Source organism: Dermacentor albipictus, chromosome 3, assembly GCF_038994185.2.
Source record: "Dermacentor albipictus isolate Rhodes 1998 colony chromosome 3, USDA_Dalb.pri_finalv2, whole genome shotgun sequence".
NCBI lineage: Eukaryota > Metazoa > Arthropoda > Arachnida > Ixodida > Ixodidae > Dermacentor > Dermacentor albipictus.
The window spans coordinates 103,658,910-103,685,126 of NC_091823.1; the positions used below are offsets into that span (position 1 = coordinate 103,658,910).

General features: G+C 49.1%; 2 protein-coding genes across 2 annotated transcripts; both read right to left on the reverse strand.

Moving 5' to 3' along the window:
* Nucleotides 1-1,904: 1,904 nt before the first annotated feature.
* LOC139057734 (uncharacterized) lies at nucleotides 1,905-3,560 on the reverse strand. Its single transcript, XM_070536484.1, has one exon. It carries the CDS (start codon nucleotides 3,558-3,560, stop codon nucleotides 1,905-1,907), a length of 1,656 nt encoding a protein of 551 aa, XP_070392585.1.
* A 12,279-nt stretch (nucleotides 3,561-15,839) lies between these two features.
* Nucleotides 15,840-25,754, reverse strand: LOC139057879 (uncharacterized). The gene is made up of 5 exons (XM_070536645.1): nucleotides 24,720-25,754; nucleotides 24,088-24,188; nucleotides 23,832-23,950; nucleotides 16,157-16,296; nucleotides 15,840-16,017 (listed from the first exon to the last, which is right to left on the reverse strand). The coding sequence occupies exons 1-4, from the start codon at nucleotides 25,397-25,399 to the stop codon at nucleotides 16,165-16,167; spliced, it is 1,032 nt and encodes a 343-aa protein (XP_070392746.1). The 5' UTR covers nucleotides 25,400-25,754; the 3' UTR covers nucleotides 15,840-16,017; nucleotides 16,157-16,164.
* Nucleotides 25,755-26,217: the final 463 nt, after the last annotated feature.

Here is a 26,217-nt window from a genome sequence, read left to right on the forward strand (position 1 = left end):
TATATATATATATAAGAAATGAAAATGCAATGTATTGCGTGAAATGCCTTCAGACACTTGAGCAATTCCGAATATATTATTTTATTGCGGCAATTCTTACAACTTGAATATTATGTTCATAGCGGTTTTACCTTCTGCGGCAAGGTGGCGCGTCAGGCAAGCACATGCCTTTCGGACGCAGCCGGGCGCTCCGCTAAAACTGATTCTTCGTCCGCCGCTCCGCTAACTGCGAGCGGGTACGCAAGAGCGGACCGGACCGTCAAAAACGTTCTGCTAAAACTGTCTAGTGTGCCGCGCAGTAGGAAAGGTGACTCTGCTCATCGCGAAGCACCCGCGCTGGTACTGGTGCGCTTCCCGCAGTCGCGGAAAGATTGATTGCGAGCGTATTTTCTTATCTCCTGTGACTACACATAATAAAAAGTAGCCCAAATAAGCCAGTCATGCAGAACATGTGCGCTTACCAGTTTTGTGGCGCTTTCCCTTTTCTTCCGCAGCTTCCTCTTTCCGCTTTTGCTTCAGGTTGGTCCAGCATTTTTTCAGTTGCAGGTGATCGCGCCGCGTAATCCCGTGGTTGGCATTCAAATGTTTTGCTATTTCTTTCCATGTCTGATTCTTCTTGGTCAACGACGCGACGTAAGTTTTCTTGCATTCCACAATATGCTTGTAGCCGTTCAGGAGTGTCGTCGGCAGGCTCCTTTCCTCTTCTTTAAAACGGGCTGCCGTGTTGCGTTGCGGTGCATTCTCTTGGGAGGAGACCGTACGTGAGTGCGACATTTCAGCGTCAAAGCCTGTTGACAGAACAGCAATTTCGTACCAAATGCGGCGCGCGGCCGTCGCGCGAGCCCCACAACTTGTTTTCCTAACAGACGACACTTTCCTAGCAGACGACACGCACTGCCAATTTGCGATGTCTGCGACGGTGCCGCACTCTCCCGCTCGTTGTTCTCGACAAACCCTCCATGCGAAGCAGGCAAATCGTTTGCACGTGTCATTTTATTTATTTATTTTGTTTTCTATCGGGTGTTGTCACCCATATGGGTCCGGGAAGGGGACTCAACGGCGCTCGGTACTCTTTGTTCACAGCACATGTTGCAGTTTTTTTTTTCTTGTTTGTGACTCCGGCCTAGTGCGTTCAAATAGGTTGGCTTTTTCTTCAAAGGGTCACGTAGCCCGAGCAGAACACGGGCCGTCGCCTTCCTCCTCGAATGCCTATAGGCAAAAAGGGACGTGCGAGCTCCCTCAGAAACCGACCGTATGCCTCGTCTCGGCCTCTTGTATCCGGTTGCCGGCCCAGACGGCGCATGAACGCCTTGCGGCAATCGAGAACAAAAGCCGAGAAAGAAATGACAGACGAACAGACGGGGGCATGATCGGCAGACGCTGCCTCAGGACATCGAGACGACGGAAGAGTGCGCGCGCGCCCGACGAGCCGAAGTAGCCATCGGCCGGCGGCGGACAAAGGGGGCCGCCGCCGGCAGAGAGGAAAACGTACGCACCTTCAGACGCCCCGATGTGGTATCCCCGGGACCCGACTTGCGCGCGCTTACCCGGAGTGCACGCAAGCAGGGCCCGATTCCCGCCAAAATGTTAGCCAATGGCGAAAGCCTGTTGACCTTCGTGTGGGCGGGATGACAGCAGAGCGACAGTGTTTTATGACCCGCTGCCACCCCGTCTAGGCAGGGAGGAGAGGGAGGACACGGAGCCCCCCTCTCTAAAGGGACTAAAGTCAGAGGACTAAATTGTGCCGTTGATGCCCACCGTCGACCGTTACCTTGCAAGGACGAACATTTAGTCCCACAAATTTGCGCACGACACTTTATCTCTGCACACGGCACGCACGGTGGATTAACAGTTGATCCAAAGGTCCAACGACTGCCGCTAGTCCCCTTTTCCCCGTTTTCGGCTTAGAGTGTACGGCGCGAGAACACGTCGGCTGTAAAAAACACTCGCCTGCCCAGTGTGTGTATCCGCAGTTCCGTCCTACGCAGCAGGAAGTCGTGCTGGTTGACTAGGGTCACATGGGGAAGCATGGCCGGCAGTCTGCCCAGGATCGCCCGCTGTGGATCCGCCTTCTTCTTGGGAGGGAACTGGGGCCAAGCGCTCCAGTCGTGAACTTGGTCCGGGTGGTCACTAGGAAAGTCCGCCGGACGGACGAGGTTCGGCTGAATCCAGATCTGTGGCTCGCTCCTAACGAAGACGGCTGGGGCTCCAGAGGTGGACGGCACGCTTTGAATGTCCGTCGATTGGGACGCTCCGGCCGGTGGCTCGCTCCTAACGAAGACGGCTGGGGCTCCAGAGGTGGACGGCACGCTTTCGATGCCCTTCGACTGGGACGCTCCGGCTGGTCGCTTGCTATTAACAAAGTAGGCTAGGGCTCCAGAGGTGGACGGTACGCTTTGAATGTCCGTCGATTGGGACGCTCCGGCCGGTGGCTCGCTCCTAACGAAGACGGCTGGGGCTCCAGAGGTGGACGGCACGCTTTCGATGTCCTTCGACTGGGACGCTCCGGCCGGTGGCTCCCGCCCAATGAAGTCGGCTAGGGCTCCAGAGATGGAGGGCATGCTTTCGATGTCCTTCGACTGGGACGCTCCGGCTGGTCGCTTGCTATTAACAAAGTAGGCTAGGGCTCCAGAGATGTACGGCACGCTTTCGATGTCCTTTGACTGGGACGCTCCGGCCGGTGGCTTGCTCCTAACGAAGTCGGCTAGGGCTCCAGAGATGGACGGCACGCTTTCGATGTCCTTCGACTGGGACGCTCCGGCCGGTGGCTCGCTCCTAACGAAGACGGCTGGGGCTCCAGAGGTGGACGGCACGCTTTCGATGCCCTTCGACTGGGACGCTCCGGCTGGTCGCTTGCTATTAACAAAGTAGGCTAGGGCTCCAGAGGTGGACGGCACGCTTTGAATGTCCGTCGATTGGGACGCTCCGGCCGGTGGCTCGCTCCTAACGAAGACGGCTGGGGCTCCAGAGGTGGACGGCACGCTTTCGATGTCCTTCGACTGGGACGCTCCGGCCGGTGGCTCCCGCCCAATGAAGTCGGCTAGGGCTCCAGAGATGGACGGCACGCTTTCGATGTCCTTCGACTGGGACGCTCCGGCTGTTCGCTTGCTCATAACAAAGTAGGCTAAGGCTCCAGAGATGTACGGCACGCTTTCGATGTCCTTCGACTGGGACGCTCCGGCCGGTGGCTCCCGCCCAATGAAGTCGGCTAGGGCTCCAGAGATGGACGGCACGCTTTCGATGTCCTTCGACTGGGACGCTCCGGCTGTTCGCTTGCTCATAACAAAGTAGGCTAAGGTTCCAGAGATGTACGGCACGCTTTCGATGTCTTCCGACTGGGATGCGCCGGTCGGCTCGACGTCGCTGCTAGAAGAGCTGCTGCTACTGCTGCTGCTGCTATTGCCGCTGCAGCTGTCGTCACTGCTGCTACTGCTGCTATCGTCGTTGATGCTGGTGCTCGTCGACAGCTTGGAACGGTCTCCAATAAGCATCACGTCGCCGTAGAGCCTAGGGTCAAATCCATCAGCAGCGGAGGTAGAAGCAAGGCCCGACGACGCCATCCTCGAGGCACAAGCGGAGTCGGTGAAGTGTATCCCAGGGAGCGCGACTTCAGTGGATCTGTGGCGGTCGAGTAGCTGCCGTTTGCTGTGCAGCGAGCGACTTGCTTTACGGCGTGCTCGAGAAGTGTGCTACTCCAAGGCCGGCGCGTATCCTTTTTGACTATGATGACCAGCTTGAATGTATTGAGCACATGCCCACTCACGGTAATTGATTTGGATTGGTGCATAGCTCAACCGACTAGGAGTGGTCGGCCACGCCTGTTTGCTCTGCAAACTTGGCCACGTATTCGTTCTGCGAATTTCTCCTCTCCGTCGAACCGCAGGAGAGCGCAAAACTTGTGTCAAAGTTTTCCTTTGTTCTGATAAACTGGAGGAACATGACCCCCCCCCTTCCCCCCTCTTCTCAGTTTGGAGAAGGCATGACCGGCGCGAAAGGGTGATGGGCTGCTTTTTTCTATACTGAGCCGTGGGGATTCAGGGAGTGTATATACCCGGAAATAGCATGGATGGCAGAGAATAAAGGAGACACAAGAAACGCTTCTTAACTTTGCACCGTGTCCAATGTGCAAAATACCATCTCGAGCTCCCCGGGCGAGATGGTATGCCAGATGAGCGTTTGACGGCTATAATTCCCCGTGAACCTCCGCAAAAGGAGCGCCTAACTTTTTGCAAATGTGGAAGCCAAGTGGCAAGCTAGATAGACTGATCATGGTTATATTGCGCTCAGTTTTACACAAACGATATTAAGGAAGGACAGGACGTGGGCGGACGTAAACGGACGATAGACTGGAAAAGAGGCAGGGGAGGAGTACGAGGCCTCGCCACCCTCTGCTTGCTTCTCTCATACAATAGAGTAGGGGGGGGGGATGAAAAAATAAATCGTAAAGAAAATATTAAAATAAACAAAAAAGGCATGAACAATAAAAGCATGCCCCCAGTCGTGGATAACAAGACGAGGTCACCTGAACGAGTCTTCTGTACTGGTGCTAGCCGCCCGCGAGTGTCCTCGTCTTCAGGAAATAAAAATTTCCTCATCTCGTTCTTCGCCATTAACCTGGCGAAGAATTAACAGCGATATTGTAACCAATCAGTCTTCGGCCCACACTGGCACTTGCAGGCCTAGGCCCACTTGTCACGCTGCCATTCGTAATAAATCGGCTCCCCATAGGAAAACTTCTCACGAAGCTGAACCCTTCGTAGGGGATGACAGATGATAACTTCTCGTGCCACCGGACTTTTCGTCATACACACAACTCGAGTTCGGAGCTGGTTTGCGGTGTGACAAGCAATTTCTTTTGTTTGCCGCACATCACGTTTATAGCAAGAAAAGTGACACAGAAGGCCTCGTTGAAGTGCCCCTCACCAGGTCTGGCCATTTTGAGCTGACAAGCTCAGTGCATACAATGCGCACTAATTACCGTGTCTGATCCCTTCGCGCCGCTTAAAGATCTAGCTTAAACTTCAAGCAAAACGCCGTTTGCCCTTCTTCTCGCGGCCGCCCTGCGCCTACATACATGTCAGTGCTGTGACGTCACTCACAGTCACACGTGTCTTCGAGATTTAATTAAGCCAACATCAGTTATTTGTTTAATCTGTTGCTTCAATAGACGAATTAAAGTGCATATAAGTAGTAAAACATGCAAACCGAAGGTGTGCGTGCTTTTGTTTTACTTTGTTCCACAGCAAGAGAAATGTACTTCCGTTTCGTCAGCTTGTTTCCTTGTCATTTTCCACCTTGTTCTAGCGCCGTCCTCTTTCATCCTCTCGCATTTGCCTCAGTGCTCGTGACTGTGGCGCCGACTTATACCGCATAAAATAAATCTGGAGAGAGAGAGAGAGAGAGAGAGAGAAAGGCAAAGGAAAGACATGGAGGTTAACCAGAGATTATCTCCGGTTGGCTACCCTGTACTGGGGGAGGGGAAAGGGGAAGCGATAGGTGAGAGGGAGAAGGATTAAAAAAAAAGAAACTACACACACACGCACGTACACACAAACTGTTTCTGTGGGCACTGTCACGCAGCCCGCAAAGGCGTTCCTACTGTGATGCAGTGCACCGTACAATCCAGATTCACACAGTGAAGTCACAATCTGTCAGAAAGTCCAGTGTTTTTTAAATACCGCAGCAGCGCCTTCATAGCCGATCGCGCTGATGTTCGCGTAGGCCAGTGTCCAAGGATCTTGTTTTCTGACAGTGGGCGCTTGTCCAGTTTGTCTAGGGTGGCTGAGAGGACTGCTCTTTGCGGGTTGAAACAAGAGCACTCACAAAGAAGGTGCGCGATTGTTTCATTGCACCCGCAGAAGTCACAAAGTGGGTTGTCGGACATTCCGATAAGAAAGGAGTACGCATTTGAAAATGCTACTCCAAGCCATAGACGAACTAGAAGGGTACAGTCGCGTCGTGGAAGCTCGGGCGGAATACGGAGTTGTAAAGTAGGGTCCAGGATATGAAGTCGTGCACTTGTGAAATCGGATGAATTCCACTGAGCTAATGTCAGGTCGTTTGCGAGTACAGCAAGTTTTTTTGCTGCGTCGGCTCTCGAAAGAGGAATGGCAACGCACCTGACGCCGTCATGGGCAGATCGGGCAGCTGCGTCTGCTCGATCATTGCCGTGTATGCCACAGTGACTAGGCAACCACTGATCTGGAAGCTGCTGCTCTACTACTGTACCCGCGTGTTTGTATGAGCGATTAAATCCGACTTACTTATACCGCTAATACGGTGTCGCAGAGCGCGCAAAAGTCTTTCGCTGAGTGAAACGAGACAAAGAAAATAGCTCGCGCGCGAGACCGTCACTGATGCAAAAAAAAGGAAGGCGGGGCCCATGACGTATTCGTCACGCGCTCCTCAGGCTGCGGTGCGGTAGATTTCAGGGAAGGAATTTCGCTTGCGACGTCAGAGGGGTCACGTGGATAGTGTCTACGTTGGCTGTGACGCTCGAATGCGGAGACTATGGGTTCGTGGCACCTAAAATAATTCTGTTTCCGCAATGAATGAACCAACGTGGAAAATTATTGCAGTAGAACACTCCTTAGAGGGCATGTAACAGCTTCTAGTATATAACAAAAATTTCTTCGTGGACTGCTGAACGACGTTTCAAAGAACTTGTAGCTTTTTAAACCGATGCTTTCTTTGCCTTCGTTCGTAGCAAGTGACTGTGTAAACGGCTTTCTCGTTTCGAACGAGTCGAAGCCTAACGAAAAAAGCGTTCGAGATGTCAGCGCCACCTATCGCTACAGGCGCGAAATAGCCGCGATGACGGCATATGGCCTCTGAGATCCGGAGACATCACCGGCCAACTAAAATTCTAGAAAACGTGCACTGCTTAGACCGTACGCATCGAGCGGCCCACGCAGCTAAAACGTCTTCGGTCATCGCTGTGAGTTTGTACGGAACGGTAATACCGTACCGTATACCGCACTTACCGTACCGTAATACATCACTGCTAAAACTATAGCGCACATTAAGCAGCGCACGTTTTCCACAATTTTAGCTGGCCGGCGATATCTTCAGATCTGAGAGGCCATATGCCGTCGTTGCGGCTATTTCGCGCTTGTAGCGATAGCTGGCGCTGACATCTTGAACGTTTCTTTCGTTAGGCTTCGACTCGTTCGAAACGAGAAGCGATCTCGAAAACACCACGAGGTTATCCAAAATACTCTGTAGACGAAGCGGCCTGAGCCGTTTACAAGTCATTTGCTACGAACGAAGTGCATTTTACAAATTTGGCATTGCATTTTACAAAAGCAACGCCAAATTCAATTCGAAGCGAGCAGCGGGGACCGCCGCCATGTTTCTTACAAACTCCGAAAACCACGCAAAAACGCTGACTCGTTTGCGTTGCGTACGCGCGCTACCCGCTATTTCGTTTAGCGTTCAGCGCATGCGCAGTAACGACCCGCTATTTTTTAGCGTACGCAAGGTAAAGCGTACGCTAGTCAGCGCCACCTATCGCTACAGGTGGGAAACAGCCGTAACGGCGGTATCTGGCCTCTGGCCAACTAAAGTTGTAGAAAACATGCGCTGCGTAGCGTACGCTACACTTAGCGTATAGCGTATGCTATAAGTTGCGTACGCTAAACTAAAACTGTCTACTGTCTGATGACATTCTAATAGACTTTAAGCGAAAAAAATGGCACTGGGCAGGTCATATAATGCGAAGATTAGATAAGCATTGGACCATTAGGGTGACAGAATGGGTACCAAGAGAAGGGAAGCACACTAGAGGACGGCAGAAGACTAGGTGGTGCGACAAAATTGGGAAATTTGCGGATGCTTCTTGGAATCGGTTGGCGCACGACAGGGGTAATTGGAGATTGCAGGGTGAGGCCTTCGTCCTGCAGTAGACATAAATAGCATGATAATGATGATGATGCCGCCTCAAACCGGCGCTCTCGCAGGCGGATCTGCTGGCAGCCGTGGCCACAACCATGGCAACGCTGGGCCTAGCTGCTTCGACGTTCGCTATTAGGCTTCTTGCCGTTCTTGTGCCATGTTTTTCATTTGAAGGATTCGCCATTGTTAGCGACGGCACCCACTCCTCCTTCGTGGACCTCGCGATTTGTTTCGAAGCTCGGAAAGCACAAAGCATTGCACAATGACGGTTTTTGAAAGTCAGCTTTGCCTCGACACATAATTGTTACGTAGTGGAGCATACGCAAAAGTATTGCGGTGAAGTATGACAAGTGTCGTGAGGGGCAATAGCCATGGGACACAGCATGCATTGCTTAATTATACATGCGTTCACCCGCCATCTCCGTACACAGTACGGGCACCGATATACCTAATTAGCGTACTGGCAGGCCTTCTGAGCTTTTCCAATTATGCCTGCAGCGATTTGAGCCCTTAAAGGGCCCCTCACCAGCTCTCGCCATTTTGAGCCAACAAGCGCCGTGCATACTATGCACGCTAACGATCGTGTCTACTAAGTATTATATCGCTACACGCCGCGCAAAGAATTCAAATTTCAAACCCAGTGCCGTCTGCCCTTCGCCTCGGGGGCGCCATGCTTCCAGTCGGAGAGCGGACGTAATTGTACAAGTACGCCTACGTACATCGCACTGCTGTGACGTCGCTCGTAGTGACACGTGACTTCAAGAATTATTTAAGACAACATCCGTTATTTGTGCAATCTGTTGGTTGAATAGACGAAATAAAGTAAAGAGAAATAATAAAACACACTAACAGAAAGTCAGTGCGTTCTTGTTTTACTTTACACCGCTGTAAGAGAGGCTGTACATCCGTTTCGTCTGCATGTTCCCACGTCGTGTAGTCGCACGCGGACAACGAAAGTATCCGAAGCATTCCACATTCACGTTAGTGGCGAAGCATGTGTGAGCCTTCCGTCCGTTTCTCTCCTTCCGAAGGAGATTGCTTTCCTATTACATTAATTGCAATTCCCCCTGCGCATGCCCAATTTTGTAGATTCTGTGGTTTCAGATAGCGGCGGAGCATATATATGCTGACTGAAGGAATAAAGACACTTTGGTTGTTAGTCAGCGCTGGTGTATGTGTCCCTTCGCTCGTCCCGTCGTTTAGCGCTGTTTTTATTGCTTGTAACGAAAGTATGTCATTTTCTGCAACGTTCGAGCTTGCGATCTTGATCCGCTTGTGTCTTCCTCAGTATTCGTGTACCACTGGCTTATACTGCTAGTCAGGTGTTCTCGTGCGCAGCACGCGATTTTGCGTGCTGCGCGAAACAGACGCGACCGCGCATGCGCGACGCCGTCAGTAGACGTGCACCGCGCAGCAAGAAAGAGAGGAGAAAAAAATGTAAAGGCGGGCCCGTGACATTTGCATCACGTGATCCTTGAACCCCGGTATGGGAGAATGCAGAGAAAGAATTTCGCTTGCAGAGGCTAGACGGGGCAAGTGGAAAGAGTGTCTCTCTTAGCAGTGGCCCTCGCCTCCTGAAATCATCGCTTCGCGGAACTGAAATATTTCTATCTCCGCTATTCATGAACCAGTTTGAAAATTGTTTTGCAGCAGTACGCTCCCTAGAGGGCACATAACCGAGATGCAGGTGTCCCTCATCCAAACGAAAATAAATTATTTAAAGCTGTGAAACACAACACTCGGATGTTTTGCTTGGGCTGAGGCTATGTCAGGACAGATGGGGTTTACTTACCAACTGTTGAGAGAGAATCTCACTGATGACAAAGTTCAGGCCGCATACCAATGAGCTTGCTATGAGTTTATAGAAATTGCTCATATTCCAAAACAGCTTATTTTGTGTGCATCTCCTTTTTATGCGTATTTGAGGACGTACGAGTCGATTTGCAGTGGTTTTTACCATTTTTTAAAGCTACTTTATGCGCTGGGCACTTTACTAACGCCACCCTTCCGTTTTATTTTTTAATAAAATAAATACAACTCTTTACTATTGAAAGTGTATTACGTCGGGTTTTTTTTTTTTTTTTTACACGCTTACTAGAGAGTGGCAGTATCAGGCGACATGGTGTTAACCCGTCTTGATATAAAACGAAGTTCTGTGTCACTCAGAGAATTTTCGCAAAGGCACTCAGTGAAAGTGTGAAAAACAGCGAATTTGGAAATGCCAACTTGGTAGACACCGTGGGTCTAGTATACAAAGGTCCAGAAAAAACTATTTTAGAAGTAATTTTTTTCTTCAATAGAATCAAGTGCATCTTCTCCTCTTAAACTAATAACATTTTGAGATTCTGTCATAATGAATACAAACGAGGTTCTCATTTCATTGTGGACCTGTGTTTTGTCACAATTTTATTTATTGCACAGAAAGTTTTGCTTTCCAGTATTTCTCCAGAGTACGGAAGGGTTAGTCCCAACATTACAACAGGTTGGTTATGATCAGGAGAATCTAGGTCAATGATAAAACAGCCACGCATCACGTGACTCGCCCCGCGCATAGCCAAAAAAATTAAATTATGGGGTTTTACGTGCCAAAACCACTTTCTGATTATGAGGCACGCCGTAGTGGAGGACTCCGGAAATTTCGACCTCCTGGGGATCTTTCACGTGCACCTAAATCTAAGTACACGGGTGTTTTCGCATTTCGCCCCCATGGAAATGCGGCCGCCATGGCCGGGATTCGATCCCGCGACCTCGTGCTCAGCAGCCCAGCACCATAGCCACTGAGCAACCACGGCGGGTGCCGCAGAGCCAGCGCTGACGGTCAAGAACATGCGCCGTCCACACTCTTTCAATGGCAGGTTTAGGGTTATTCGACACCTGCCAAAGGTTTTGAGTTTGGAGGGTCACTGGTTGCTCACCCTCTCTTCGGTTCATAAATGCATGCAACCGGCTTTTGACGCCAGTTCTTGCAGCGTAAATCCAAAGCTATAGTCTTGTGACGAGTTTCTCAAGGCTACTAAAAGAGACTGCGCGTCACAAACGGCATCAGGAACGAGAGGCCGCCGTACGGTGCGTCGCAAGCAAAGTGGTGTGCGTGAACAGCTTTTTTTTTTTTTTTGCCATACCCACCCGCCGTGGTTGCTCAGTGGCTATGGTGTTGGGCTGCTGAGCACGAGGTCGCGGGATCGAATCCCGGCCACGGCGGCCGCATTTCGATGGGGGCGAAATGCGAAAACACCCGTGTGCTTAGATTTAGGTGCACGTTAAAGAACCCCAGGTGGTCAAAATTTCCGGAGTCCACCACTACGGCGTGCCTCATAATCAGAAAGTGGTTTTGGCACGTAAAACCCCAAGTATTATTATTATTAACATACCATGCGCTCGCCTTTCTTTGTTAGGCAGCTTGTGGGCAGGGTTGCCAGGTCGCTCCAACCATAGGCAGCCAAAGTGGCCTCCGCCGTAGCCCAAATGTAGCCAAAAGCGAAACCTTTGGGTAGCCCAAAAATAGCCAAGAAGCTTTGTATTTTTTTTTTGCAGTCATTTCTTACGCATACTGAATTAATTTTCGGCAATAATACCTATATATTAGATTTCCCACGCATGACCACGCATGACCTCCGCGCGCATTGTCACGGAGGCCATGCGGCACGGACAAGAGATGCTGCACAAACGCAAGAAGTGCAGAAACGCAGGCACGCAGGCAAATTCGTGATAAGGCAAATGCAGTCTTCATTGCAAATGCACTGTTTTATTTTTTCCAGAGCACGACAAATCACGAAAAGAACAACACACAAATAGCACCGCGAAATAAACGCGCTTAGCAATGGCATGCATTCAGGCTTTCAGTATTATTACTTACAGCTCATGATAATTTCGCTTAACACCACACAATGCACTAAAGTAAAAACTGCGAAGAATCGCAAGACAAAGTCTAACACAATAGATGGCGGTTGGTACAAAATCTAGTACGATATATATACACAAAGAAAGTATGCTGATGTCACGTGGTAGTGAAGTATAAAGAACACAGTAGGAATACTGTGGAAGACGAGATTAAGTCTTATTGGGCGAACCTATTCGCATAAAAACACGCTACACTTAAAAAACAGCGACAGTGGCGAAGACAGTCGGCGAACGTCAAAATCTGATCAGCGGGGAAAGCGCGTCGGCTTTTGTACATCAGTCGTCGAATGTTCCACACTAATAGCTGGGATCCACGGGTCTTGCATAAAATTCTATACTATAGGCGTCGCGCGTGCATGCAATCAGATTACGCAAGGTTCGGTGACAGACAGCGGATGGAACCATCGGTAACATTCCAGAAACTTCCGATACATGCAGGCGCGTCCTGCACCGTGCGATAAAAGTTGTTAGGCGCTGAAACGTGGTCACTCGATCAACAGAAACAAGTACCAGTGTCAATACGATTAAGCATCACGAGCTTATGGCGAAGTGGAACTGCTTGTTCCGTACAATATGTCAGAGCTGAAACGGGACAAAAATTCTCGGCCTGGCTCAAAATCCTTGCAGCCGCCTCCGTTCCTGGCCAGGCCAAACTTCACGTGGAGGAGCGCTGCCAATGCCTCGTTCGACAATACATTTCGAAGGTCGGTTTTAATGAGCGAGACCTGGCTGAACACGCATTCGACGGCGGCATTTGGTACGGGTAGTAGTGATAGCAAAGACAGGAGGAGGGTTTGGAGTTGTGTAGGGAACGCATGACTGTGGTTATGGAAGAGGATATGTTCTACGTTGGCGTTGGAGCAGGGGCAATTTGGGCAGGAAGAGTCCGAGCGAATTGCCATGTATACGCGCCACGCGGCAAGCAGAAAATTCGACAAATTTTGGTTAGGTTCAGCTCGGTGTTCGCTCTCCGTTCTGGCGCCGGGAGCTAGAAGCATCTCATGCTTAAAACGTAGCACGCCGAAAGCTCACATGTGGAGACAGCAACAGTTTATGTTCGCTGGTGCACGCGCGGCTAGCGTTAGTTCACGGATGGAGACATGCTTCCTTAGGCCCGCTTTCTTAATTAAAATTATCAAAAGGCCGCTATCCTTGATCTTTTGACCTGCATATATATGTGTTCTTTAACATAGAACTTGCAAATTTTGATTTTGTATTAGACGCGCTCAATTTATTTGACCTGCTGTCGTCTGCATTTTGATTCCATCGTGCTTTTCATTTGTGCTTAACTATTCCTACTTTTTTTTTTTACACAGGAAATAGATGTAGCCCAAAAATAGCCATATAGCCAAAAGGAAAATTCTGACGCGAACTCGGACAAAAAGTAGCCCAATTTGGCTATTAATAGCCCAATCTGGCAACCCTGTTTGTCGGCTTTCTGAATGTCGAGCAGCTGCTGCAAATGCATCTGTGTCAATTGAACACGGAACAGTAACTTTAGTCGCCGATGCCCGATGAAGCAGCGCCGAGTAGGCCTAATAGTCTAGGCAGTGTGGCCGTGACAAAACTTCCCTTTGGGCCGCTTTGGCAACAGGCTGTAAACCGTTGCAGAATGAGTGCCGCTAATATGTTAGTTCAGTTGTGACCGATGAGCCGAGTTTGCGTGTGCAGGTTAGATTGACGACCTTTAAAGCTGCATAACGTCTGTCGTCGTGGCCCTAACACAGCCTGCGTTCCGATCATCATAAATAGTTTGGGCCTATTTACGCACACGCTTTCGTAATTGACGAAATGTGCACTTTTCTTACTGTTGCCTTTACTGGCATCTCGTTACCATTGCGATCGGTCATGTAGACCGTTAAGAGAATTCTATTAATTTGATTTTTCAGTTAGTTTAATCCCGACCGAAGGTTCCAGCCAGCAATCGTGCTTGTCTGTTGGCTTAGACTCGTTTTTTCAATCCCAAATTTGGCCTTCGCTGAATAATTCTAACTTGAGTGGTAAACATGCACGCGCCTGACCTCGAAGGTGGCGCCAATAGCAACCACATTTAGCGGCAACTTACGAAACGGTAATTGACTTGAACACACATCACCATCCACCAGAAATGCCTATTGTCAGCCTTCCCTAGTAGGACTTTAAAGCAAAAACGATAGAGCGCATCAAATGATTACGGTGTTTCCTCAATTCGGATCTCTCTCTCTCTCTCTCTCTGTGCGTTTGAAGATTGGTCTGAATATTGCCTGCACGTGATGCAATCGGATACAATGCAAAACGGCAGGCGATGGCAGCGGTTATCATTCTCACGTATCACGATGACAATGATGACGTGCTACTTTTTCTTTGATTGCAAAATCTCATTCTAAAGATCTTTGTGTTTGTTGCGAAGTCGTTTCACAAGCGTAGAATATCAAACACGATGAACTGTGTGAAACACGTGTCGTGGTTTGTAGCAGTTAAGATTGAGTAACACCTAATGATGGACGTTAAGTATAAATTTCTATTCTCTGAAGGTAGAGTTTGCAGATTTCGTCTTTTAATATTGCCAAAACAGGAGGCATGCTACGCTTTTCTCGCTAAAAAAAATGGGTGCACATTAGATTTCTACTTTGATCATGGAAAGTGGGTGCAAGTTAGAATTGTCGAATTACTGATGAATAAATCAGCAGTTCTTAGGCTTTAGTTTTTTTCTGCATCCTGTTAAATTAAGCTTGCTGCATCACTTCATTTGTTCAGTTCCGTAAAGGTCGAATGAACAGAAGTTATCTGCGTGTGTAAAGATGTTGCACGATTTTACTGGTAAACTTCTTTCGGTGAGGAGGAGGAGGAGAAACATCTATTTTCTTTAAAAAAAGGAAAGGACAAGCAGGTGTCTTTCTGCTTGTGCGGGAGGCGCCCTTATTGCACGGCTCAGGCGGCTCCTGCTGTCTCCCGGGCCCGCCACACCAGTTTCTGATGGTTACGAGGGCCCGAACTAAGCACAGCCTCCCACTGCTCGGGTGTGGAGTTGGGTATTTGTGGGGCTGCCTTCACGTTAGGGCACGCACATGTGGTGTGATATAGGGAGGCGTAATTGTTACAAAGGGGACATTTGTATGACTATAGAGTGGGGTGTGTTGCATGCACTCTTCTTAAATAGGGGTATGTATTATTTTGTATTTGTCGACAGGTTACGGCGTCTTCACGTGAGAGGTCTTGTGTGGAGGTGGGTATAGCGTCTTCTGTTCAATCTGTGGTGTTGCAGTATGGCGTTGTATTGCAATACGTACGGTCTCCATAGATGCGGTCGGATCCCTCTCTTGTAAACTTTTCTAGCCGAGAGTACACGGCACATAGAACCTACTCAGCATCATGTGTAGGTGCACCGCTTTTATTTCCTCTTAACTGAATGAAAACTATTGCACGTTGTGATTTCGCGAGCGCATTTCTCATGTGCACCTGTCGCGTGTTTTGCAATAGCGCAGGAGTAAGGACCGTCCGCGCTTGAGAGAGAGAGACCGGTCACAAGAGCGATCGTCACGCCAAGGGAAGTCTATAGGCGTGACCGGTTCTGAGTGGGACTACAGAGACAGGAGCCGCCAAAGGGACCGCTGCCGAGACAAGGAGAGGGAGCACGGCAGTCGCCACTAAATGTCCCTCTTCACCACCACGTGGTGAGCGTTTGCCGTGTTTCTTTTCCTACTTGAAATTCAATTCAGTAGGCGACTATTTACTTGGGTCTAACTCGTTAAAGCTTGACATGGGCATCAGAATAAAACGGTCCGTAAGTTGTGACCTAATCCCTCCCACTTATCTTGAAACCTTGTTTCCAAATTCGGAGGCTGTGTGTCGTGATACTACGGGTGCTTCTGCACGCGCCAGATGCTTGACATGAGAGAATGAGGCTTGGAGCAATGGGAATTGCATGCAAGAAATTTTATTTTTTCATGTGAAAACAAATCGCTATTTCTTTCTTAAGTGTACCATGATAACTTGGTCAGGTAAGTCTACAAGACATTGCAATTTCCGGTTATGGTCATAACAAAGTCGTGCAAGTGAAATTTGCATAAGTACATCTATTGTAAAAACCACTTTTCTAAAGCAAACCATAGTTTTCAGCAGAAAGAAGCATCGTCTGTTAGTTAGAGATTTGGTAAAATGCCACGCACTGAGCTCACAGCATCAGAGGGAGGCTTTGCTTAATGTGACTCAGTCTTGAACGTTTTCTTGACTCGAGGCTTGAGACTAGAAGCAAAAAAAAAGGAAAATGAAAATAAAATACGGAACGTGGTTTCATCAGCTGCAGGAGGAAAAAGTGAGAATAGGACAGTGAAATGCACAGATTTGGAAAGGAAACAGCTCTCATGCAAAGCACGACACCCACCTAGAATTTCAGGTTGCGACGGCAATGAAGCGGTCACCAACAGATTTCCGGACGACCGATGCGCTGATGATGTGTCCGTAATCGTCCACAATCCCAACATTCACTTGGATACGGTAAGTGCGGCAACTCCTCAGACTGATCTGCAAGACAAAGGAGGGCAGTTTCTGGTGTTGAGCTTTTAGTTTGGAGTGGGGAAGGGAAGGCGTTGGTCTAGGGAACAGACTGCATGCTCATTTTTCGTTATTCTTATGACATACATATTTACGAACAAATTTACTCTCCGTCCCAGCCTTGCGAAAGTGGAGGTCCAGCAAAGGTGTTGAAAACCAACACTGCAACTGCTAAGGGGGTTATGCGATGCTTTATTGCTTGAGAGTAATGGCAATTGTGACAGCACGCTGCCCCCTATAGCGGTGCTGCAACAACATTGAAGTCATTTGTTAGGCTGGTTCTTTTACATACGAAATGCTAGGAACGTCGCTCCTCACGTTGCCTGTTGCCATCACTGTGGCAGCTTGCGCAGCAATAATCGTTACCGGGAAATGTATGCAGGGAGCACCACGTGCATCGCAGTGTTGTCAGGACCGCCTCATCAATTACGTGGTTTCAATGACTGCTTTGCGCTTGTTCTTTATTGAAATATATACTGTTCTGTATACGTTGCATGAGCGATTACAGAGAATGTACGCACTGTCCACTTCATTTTGCTAACTGACTGAAGCCTGTACCACACTGGGGTAGGGGCCACTGCTCTTGTCTTAGCACTGTCGCCAGGATGGGTCCACGATTTTGACGATAGATGCGAACACGAAAAATGTTGACCAACTAGAGGATAACAGCTTCGCTGTAAAATCAAAATCTAGCCTGCTTGAAGCACCAATACTTTAGTGTGTGACTGGGCAGCCTACTCAACCCGAGTGGAGTGCCCACTTACCTGTAAGTAAAGCAGTTTAAACGGCATTCAGCGAACTGATAGCGTTCGCCATGCACAATAGTATGAACGGCACCAAACACTTCATGAATTAGTTCGGTACAAAACTGGCCTGGCACTTCCTGCGCTCTCAACAGGCTCCGAAAGCATGGGGATTCAATTTTTTTTTTATACCAGTCGCTATTAGTTACCAGAGTCTGGTCAAACCCACAACCTCGTGCTATCAAGCCACACTGCACAAACCCTGCACAGAATGAATCAAACGCAAAGATAGAAGCATTTCAGTGTTCCACTGGTGAAGGAAATGACAATGCAGGCCATCCTGAAACAACCTAAGGGTGCATACACATTGAACCTGCCGGTGCCATGCTGTCGGTAGTACTCATCGCTTTCTCTCTCTACTTAAGGACAAGGGTTCATTGAGCAGAATGCAATTGTGTATTTTTTCAATGAGTCATAATTGAGTAAAGCATGTTGTTTAGGATTTCATTGTTTCGGATTACATGGGAATCCGTTTCCACAGATTCCCATGTAAATTTAAGTACGGAAGTGCCACCGTTCATGAAATTTTCTGCCTGCACTCACACTGTTTCGGTAAATACTCTGCGACGGTGCCTGACGCTGCGTCGGGATCATTGCAAACTAGCTAACGTATTCCGCAACTGTTCTTAGTCGTTCTGTGTGGGAAGGAAGCAGGCCGTCAATGCACAAAGCATTCGCTTCTTTTTTTTTTCTTTTTGAGGGGGGGGGGGAGTAGGGGCGTCGGGAAAGGTGTGTACCGATCTAAGGTCCTGCGCACGCGTTTCTGATTTTTTATTTGTTCTGTTTGGTCTTAAAGCATCTCTCCTATGACAATACTGCACGAAACAAGGGCCAGGACTGCGTACTTAAAGCGGTTGTTGGTGAAGACTGAGCATGCGAGCTTCCCTACAACAGGCGAAAGCACTAATCGCGCTGTAAACGGGGCGCGCTGGCACACTCACCGTCCCGCTCACATATTGTCAATCGACACCACTGAAATGTTTCCGTGTCATCTGGCATTTTTGACAAGCATTCCGCAACTAAACTGGTGCTTGGAGCCATGTATCTCGTCTTGAATGCACACATGGCGGCAAGGGGAGTACTGCGCTTTCTTTACACCCGAACGTTACCGATTAAGTGATTGGTGTCAATTCTCGTACATCGCGTATAAATTACAAAACGTAAGGAGAAATAGTAATCTTTGCGGCGCCGGTTACATCGCAGACTAACTTTTATAGTATGCGGCGGGCCTCTTACGGCGCGCTTGTCTGTACGCGGAGTCACTTGGCCTGGACAGCCGCGCTTGTCGTCTCTCGTATTCCACGCCATATTATATGGCCAGTGTTAAACGTAGCCTCTCCTTCGACATCGCATCGCTGCGTGTCCTTGGAAAGGTCAAGGACCGCGCTTAGAGATACCAGAGGCCCGTAGGCCACCTGCATCTGCAGGTGCGCACGCTTTCGTCTCGCCTCATCACCTCTATCCCCGCCATATTGAAACGTTCTCCGCGCCACCTATAGGCGCTGGAAAGTGCAAATCACTCGGATGCATCATATTTCGTGAAAATCGGTCCATGAGTGATCTCAGAAAAACGTATTTTTTTTTTTTTTTGCGTTGTACAGGCCGCGTCGGAGTTAGGCCCGAGCTAAAAAATTGGAGGACACTTAAGCTTCGCCTTCAAGAGTGGGACGCGACAGCGTTCCCGTCGACCCGCCAAGGGGTATAAGACAATGCGCTATGGCACAGCGATCACTTACGATGCGCCCCGCATCGGACTTAGCGCCCACCTATCACGCGGTGAGCGTCGAGCAACGGAGCGTTCGCCGCGGCAACGAAACGTGCGCCTGAGCGAAAGAAACGAACCAAAGAACTCGGTGTCTCGGAGGGGAAACGGCCTACGCCAGCCAAACGTCGTGATCGGCACGCGCAGAGAGATAGATAGTAATCTAAACCGGAAGCACGGCGAAGCGTCGTCAGGGGAGAGGGAGTCCCGCGACGCGCCTGGCAGCGGTCCCAATGCGCGCGCGGCGCGCCTCCTGTCGGGGCAGCGCCGTACATTGAGAGGAGGGGGTCTTCTGTGTTTGCCGCAAGATGGCTCTGCGTGTGCGGAAAGCGCAGAAGAAATTCAGCGGAAACGCACTTCGCAACTCGTGTAATTGAGACTTCTGTACGTTACATGTTCATAATTACCGATATACACCGCAGTATAACTTTCCACGGCTCGTTTCGAAGGCAACACCGCATTCACTAGAGGCGCGTTTGCACCGCTTGGAAGCATCGAACTCGTGGCTGAGTGGTAGCGTCTCCGTCTCACACTCCGGAGACCCGGGTTCGATTCCCACCAGGCCAATCTTGGAAGTTGCTTTTTATTTATGAAGCGCCTGCCGTGATTTATCGCTCACGGTCAACGCCGCCGACGCCGACGACACCGGCTTTTCTGCGACACGAGTTCCTTAACGCTATCGCGTTAATATAAGGCTGGGTGCCTCAATGCGCGCCTCCTGCCCCGCTCCGTGCAAGGTGGCCGCATTCTTGGAACGGATCGTCTCTTCGCCGCCCGGCTTTTTCCATCTCACTTTCAACGGCCACTGCGTTGTGAATTTTGCAAGGTTACCAGATGCTGCGCGCTGCTGTTCTCCAATACTTCGACAAATGGCTGGCGATTTTTTTCATGTTCCAGACATCGAAAAAGAAGGCTTCTATGGACGGTGAAGATTAAACAGTACAATTACGTGTCCGTGGGTAGTGCGAGTAAGCTTTACAAAAATGCCTATTAACATTATTTAGAACTTCTACCAACTTTCTATTTACTTTATTGACAGTCTATTTACATTTACATTCTGGTAACATTTGTTCATACACTGCCAAAATACTTCTTTCTTACTTTTGTATAAAGAATACTTTTAATACACAGTCAATAGACTTCCTTATTACTTTTGTATAAAAATATTTTAAATAAGCCGTTAAAAGACTTCCTTCATACTTTTTCACATAGAATATTTTAAGTTCCCCGTCAACATGTCTTCTAGCTTTTGTCTATACAACAAATTTAGCACTGCGTCAAAAGGCTCGTTACTTTTGTGTAAAGAATGCTTTACTATACATCATGAAATTTTTTTTTCTCAAGGACATGTATCCTCAGTACGTCCACAGCTCTTACTGTTTGCCGAAATATATTTAGAAAGGGAAGTAACTTGAGAGTTCTTGATAATTTTTTCTAACACACATTAATGCCGATATGTGACATACTCAGGAATCAAGCTCTTTGTTTTAAATCGTAGCCCCAATCCAAGTCGGTAGCGAATTGTTGACGGAGTGCTACTAAAATGTTTAAAGAAACATGTTCGTAAACTGTTAGAACTAATCTTTTTAAAGGTTTTACTGGACTACGTGAGCGTGCGGTGACGTCAGCACACTCTGAGAAATTTGTTTGCGCTACACCACCTGACCGGTGTGATAGCGGAGAACTGTGCAGGCCGCGCACCAGCTGCCCAGCTTCATCCCGGCCTTAGGGCTGGTTAACTAAAAGCCGATTTACGCTTGAGCCGTGACGCGTGCGGTCGTGCAGAAAACTGCACATTTCGCACACTGGTTCACAAATATTGGTTTACGCTGGGCTCGCACATGCAGTGCAAACCGAAATGTGCGTAACAGTCTGCGAAATGCGCAAATTCTCAGCCGACCACATGCGTGGTACGGGCAGGCGGGTGGTGTGGGGCTCGAGCGTAAATCGGCCCTTAACCCGCACTGCTATTGCAAGGCCGCCAATTAGCTTTGCAACGAGGTAATCGGATCAGTGCACTCCGCGATATGAATAGTACGCCCTAAGCTGGGACGTGTCGGCACAGGGGCGTCGCGGTATTTGGTAAAAAGAAGAAAAAGAGCCGGAACTCATGGTAACACGGCGCTGGAACGTTGTCGCTCAAATATCCAGAAGGCTGCAAAATACAGCTGCTGCTGAGTGAGCGCGAGTGTCGACCTGAGTAAGCGCACAGGTAGAACAGAAAGAAAAACCTGGACTCTGGGCAGGTAACACGTCTCTGTGAAAAAAAAAATGAAATTACCCTTACCGTATAAAAAAGAAATGTAGCTTTGTGCGCGTCCCTATTCGCACGCTTTCGTCCCTGCCTCCTACCGACGGCTTCTGCACGTTAAAGGTAACTAAGAGGACGTTGCACCTAAGTGAAGGCAAAGTAACTATGCTAACTGATCTGCTTTACGGCGATGATAGCTTGCTGTGTGTGAAAACAGATTGAAAATAAATATTTACGCACTCCTAATATTCAGTGATTTCGCTTCACAACACGGCGACAAAATTTTGAGCTCCAACAAGCGGTCATTATGACATCCGTAATTATGGCATTCCAGATACCAATAGCCAGGATATCAAAGGCCATGATTCTGCCGTGCTTCGGGCGCCTGAAAACTGCTAACGTCATAGCCACTACGCTTCGGACATGTATTTGACTATAAAAATATTGCTACAACAGGCTTCAGCATTATTTTGCGCTGGGCGCCTTGGAGCAAAATTTTGTCTTTGAAAGCGACAAGCGCTAATGGATGTTCTTGCGCAAAATAGGATAACCACATAATTTATTTAATACGACATTATTTTTCTATGTTTATTACATTTGGAGAAAAAAAAAGCCGGTTTTCAGAACAATATTTGCCTCGAAATATAAAAATATACAGTCCCTAAATGCACAACAAAATTGAGCAGGCTGTCTTGTCAGGTGTTATTTTTTCAACCTCTGCCACGAGGTACATTCCTCGAAGTGCAGTTCCCAGAAAGGAGTGCGCACAAAAAAGCCGGCCGCATTTTTCACCGAGAGGCGACGAATGTCTAAGTGTGAGTCATACCATCCCAAGGCGGGAGGGAGGGGGGAATATTTCGGCGTAAAAAGGGGCTTCAGTTCTGCGGCGGTCAAGGCGAAGAGGATGGATGGAAAGAATGACACCTGCCTATCTCGCGCATGCGCACAAATTTGACATGGTCCGAGTGGAGGCAAAGCAAGAGCCCGTCGCAATCGACTGTACCACGCCAGCTTCGCATAGGAACTGATGGCAATTCTTCGTGATTTGGGAGAAGGAACGTACTACGCTTAATTGCGTGCTGCAGAATTAAGCGTACTTTCCCAAATCACGAAGAATCGCCATCGGTTCCTTTGTGACGCTGGCATGGTACGGTCGGAAAGATGTAGGCGTTTCGTCGCCCATTGTAGCAGCAATCTAGCAATTTTTGCTGCTGTTTATGCTTATGCTGTGTTGTGGATAATTCATCGTTGCAAGCCGACCAGCAACGTGTTTGCGAAGCCCACAGTGCTTTCTTCGTTCCGTGATGTGAACGTTTCTGCAGCTTCTCTGCCAGCTGCGATGCAGTGTCGTGTGAGGTGATTTAATATTGGCACCCTCCGTGTTTTAAACTGCACACGGCACAAATAGCGAACAGCGGTTCCTCAAGACAGCACTGCGTTGAAGTTTCATCTGTCTCCAAATTATATTAGAATATACGTTCTTTTCTATCATTCTTCATAAACATATTATTTTGATGTTCTTTTACTTCAGTTTCTTACGCCGCATTTTGGCAGGTTATTATTGCGCGAGCAGTAACGACGTGAAATGTTTTAAGAACGATTTTCTTGCATACTTTAGCTATGCCGCGTCATGCGGTTCGCTTGAAGTTCCTATAAACACGAAGCATAAAAATACTTCGTTTTCACAGCGTTCGCAATGACTTAATGTCTGGTAAATATTGTCTGATCATGAACTCATTGTTTGCTCTTTCCTACTCTGGCTGTACAGGATGAGGACGATGTACAGGACGGTTCACAATGACATACGGTTCAGCGAACCGGTTCACAATGACATAGGTTGCACTGGTTAGACAAGTGCGAATGTGAAAGAAAATCGTTCGCACTTGTCTAACCACTGCAACTTATGTCATTGTGAACCGGTAGTTTTTGACACTGATATTTTGTTTTCGAGTAAAAATAAACGAACTCGTCAAAATACAGAAGCGTTCCATGCAATAAGGCGTGCTTAAAGATGCATAAGTCAGCGATCGGTTGCTATCACCGACAAAGAATTCGTATTCTTGAATACTGCTTCTATAACAGCGAAAATGACCGTAATCAGAGTTTCTTCTCCTTGGGGGCATTTGGTCATGTGTTCCGCATTTTTTTTAAACAAGACGTAGTGACCAGCCAGAAATCAGGAAGCGAGAACGGGAGTATTCTGTAAGGGTCCAACAAATGGACATGTCGATTTCGTCCACTGCTAAAGTTCTGCTTAGCTGGGCTGGAGTGCGCGTCAGAAGGAAACAGGCGGCTGCAGCCAATTCAGCAGCAGACGAAATGGAAATGTCGACTAGGTGGCCACTTGTAGAATAGCCTCCTCCCCCAGGTAGCGACGAGTATATTTGTAAGACCCCGTTCCTCCCTGGGCTAACAAAAAATAGTACAGGACAGTACGACTTGTAGCACCCACGCCGTCATGTCTTGCTCACGGATTCCCCAAATGTCACCGGGCCAGCTTTGAGCGATAGCACACTGCACTAGACTGAATATTTACGGCACTAGAGCTTGGTAAAACCCAGAGCCTTCTGACCAGGGTGTTAGTGCAAAGCGTACGCTTCTTCAAACTCGCCAAGTATTGTGCACCTTACGAACGGCGACCCAACTAGCAATCGCGACTAAAATGTGGAAGCGGTGAACGAACTCTTACCGGAGGCGGGTTCGGGATGTTTTTCTCGTTGGAGAAGAGCTTGAGCTTGGAAAAAGACAGCACCCGGCCGTACAACCAGAAACCGGGCCGCGGTGACTCCGGGTGGCAGTACTGACCAACTGCGCAAGTCCAAGGATACACTTTAGGGCTTAAATTCACTTCGCCACAAACAGACAAACACAAAAATGTAAAGAAAAACGCCTCTCTCGGGAGGCGGCGATAAGGCCGACGACGATAGCGTCTCGCTCACACTTACCGCATTGGCGCCCAGTGTAATCCGTGAAGGTGAGCCAGACCGTGTACTGCCACTTATCCACCAAGTTTGTAATCCGAAACTCAGGCGCTGGCTTCATGAACCTGCATGCGAGGGAGATAGTCGAGGCACGGTTATTTTTGACGAACACCATTATCACGCGATGAATACGCAAGCACGTCTCGAAACGAGCAGCTATAACACGATGATTGCACGATGCCATGCTGAGAAAGACATGAACAGACAGCAATATGCCTGGGTCGTGCATAGGCGATTGTTCCTAGAATCTGAATTACGCGTTGCCTGTTGCCATGAACATGGGTGACCCAATAAGCTTGTCCTCAACACTGCTGAATCGGTGTAAACTGCAGGGATACCTTCTCAAATTGAGACGGTGATTATCGTTCGTGTCATTACTGTCCACTGTCTTTTTTTCAGACCAACATGTACACCACGATGTGGAAGGTGAGGCTTCTCGGCAGGAACGCTAATGTATGTTCGGAAAGCTCATGCCAACAGAAGCCAGCATGCTAACCTGTGGAGTAGGATATTTCAACGCTTCTGAAAGCGAACCGTTTTGGGATCGGCCCCTTGCACAATGGCGCGCAACCGCGTCGGCTGTAAAAAACACTCGCCTGCCCTGTGTGTGTATCAGCAGTTCTATCCTATGCAGCGGGAACTCGTGCTGGTTGACGAGGATGACATGGGGAAGCATGGCCGGCAGTCTCTCCACGATCGCCCGCTGTGGATCCACCTTCTTCTTGGGAGGGAACTGGGGCCAATCGCTCCAGTCGTTAACTTGGTCCGGGTGGTCACTAGGGAAGTCCGCCGGACGGACGAGGTTTGGCTGAATCCAGATCTGTGGCTCGCTCCTAACGACGACGGCTGCGGTGCCGGAGGTAGACGGCACGCTTTCGATGTCCCTTGACTGGGACGCTCCGCCCGGTCGCTCGCTCCTAACGAAGACGGCTGTGGTGCCTGAGGTGGACGGGTGCACGCTTTCGATGTCCTTCGACTGGGACTGGCCGGCCAGTGGCTCGCTCCCAACGACGACGGCAGCGGCGCTGGAAGTGGACGGCACGCTTTTGACGTCCTTTGACTGGGACGGGCCGGCCGACGCGACGTCGCTGTTTCCGCTGTCACTGCCGGAAGAGCTGCTACTGCTGCTTTCGTCGCTGCTGCTATCGTCGCTGCTGCTATCGTCGCTGCTGCTCGTCGACAGCTTGCCACCGACTCCCATAAGCATGGCGTAGCCGTACAGACTAGGGTCGAGCCCAGCAGCAGCGGAGGTAGAAGCACGGCCCGAAGACGCCATCCTCGAGGCACAGGTGGAGTTGGCGGAGTGTGTCGCAGGGAGCGCGACTTCAGTAGGTCTCCGATGGTCGAGTAGCTGCCGTTTGCTGTGCAGCGACTTGTTTTATGGCGTGCTCGGGAAGTGGGCTACTGCAGAAGGCATGGGCATTGCTTGTTTTTGCTATGTTGACGGCTTTGAAAGTATTTGGCACGTGCCCACTCACGGGTTCGATTTCAATTGGTGCCCATTGGTGTATAGCTTAGTTGGCTTTTCAACATAGGCGTGTCCTCGTTCTACGATTTTCTCCTCTCCCTCGAACCGCAGGTGGCCGAAAAACTTGTCTGGAAATTTTCCTTTGTTCTGACATACTGGACGAGCCTGTACCCCCCCCCTCCCCCCTTTCTTTTTTGGAGGACGTATGACCGGCGGGAAAGGACACTTCAAGGTCGATGGCCTGCTGTATTGCAAACTGAGTTATGGTGATTCAGCAGGTGTATATTCTCGGAAAGAGCATCGATGGCAGAGAATAAAGAAGACGAGATGGTATGGCACCTTTGCGTTTGACAGTAGCAAATCACCGTGACCTCTCGCAAAAGCAGCGCCTGCCTTTTTACGAATGTGTAAGGCCAGAGGGAAGCTAGATACTCGACTAGATTAGCTAGACTGGAAGAGAGGATGGTGAGGGGAGGGAGAAAGTGGTTAGAACCGACGCAGTGAATTAACGAGGCCTCACCACCCTTCGCTTGCTTCTCCCATACAATAGAGGGGGCGGGAAAAAATAAATAAATCGCAAAGAAAAGATAAAATAAAGAAAAAAAGGGGTGAGCAATAAAAGTGCA

What these genes read in the sequence shown, in the direction of transcription:
- LOC139057734 (XM_070536484.1), bottom strand. Translation starts at nt 3,560, where the DNA reads ATGGCGTCGTCGGGCCTTGCTTCTACCTCCGCTGCTGATGGATTTGAC.
- LOC139057879 (XM_070536645.1), bottom strand. Translation starts at nt 25,399, where the DNA reads ATGGCGTCTTCGGGCCGTGCTTCTACCTCCGCTGCTGCTGGGCTCGAC. An exon ending in TTACACTGGGCGCCAATGCG is followed by an intron (nt 23,951 to 24,087) that starts GTAAGTGTGAGC and finishes GGACTTGCGCAG; the next exon opens with TTGGTCAGTACTGCCACCCG. An exon ending in ACATCCCGAACCCGCCTCCG is followed by an intron (nt 16,297 to 23,831) that starts GTAAGAGTTCGT and finishes TTTGTCTTGCAG; the next exon opens with ATCAGTCTGAGGAGTTGCCG.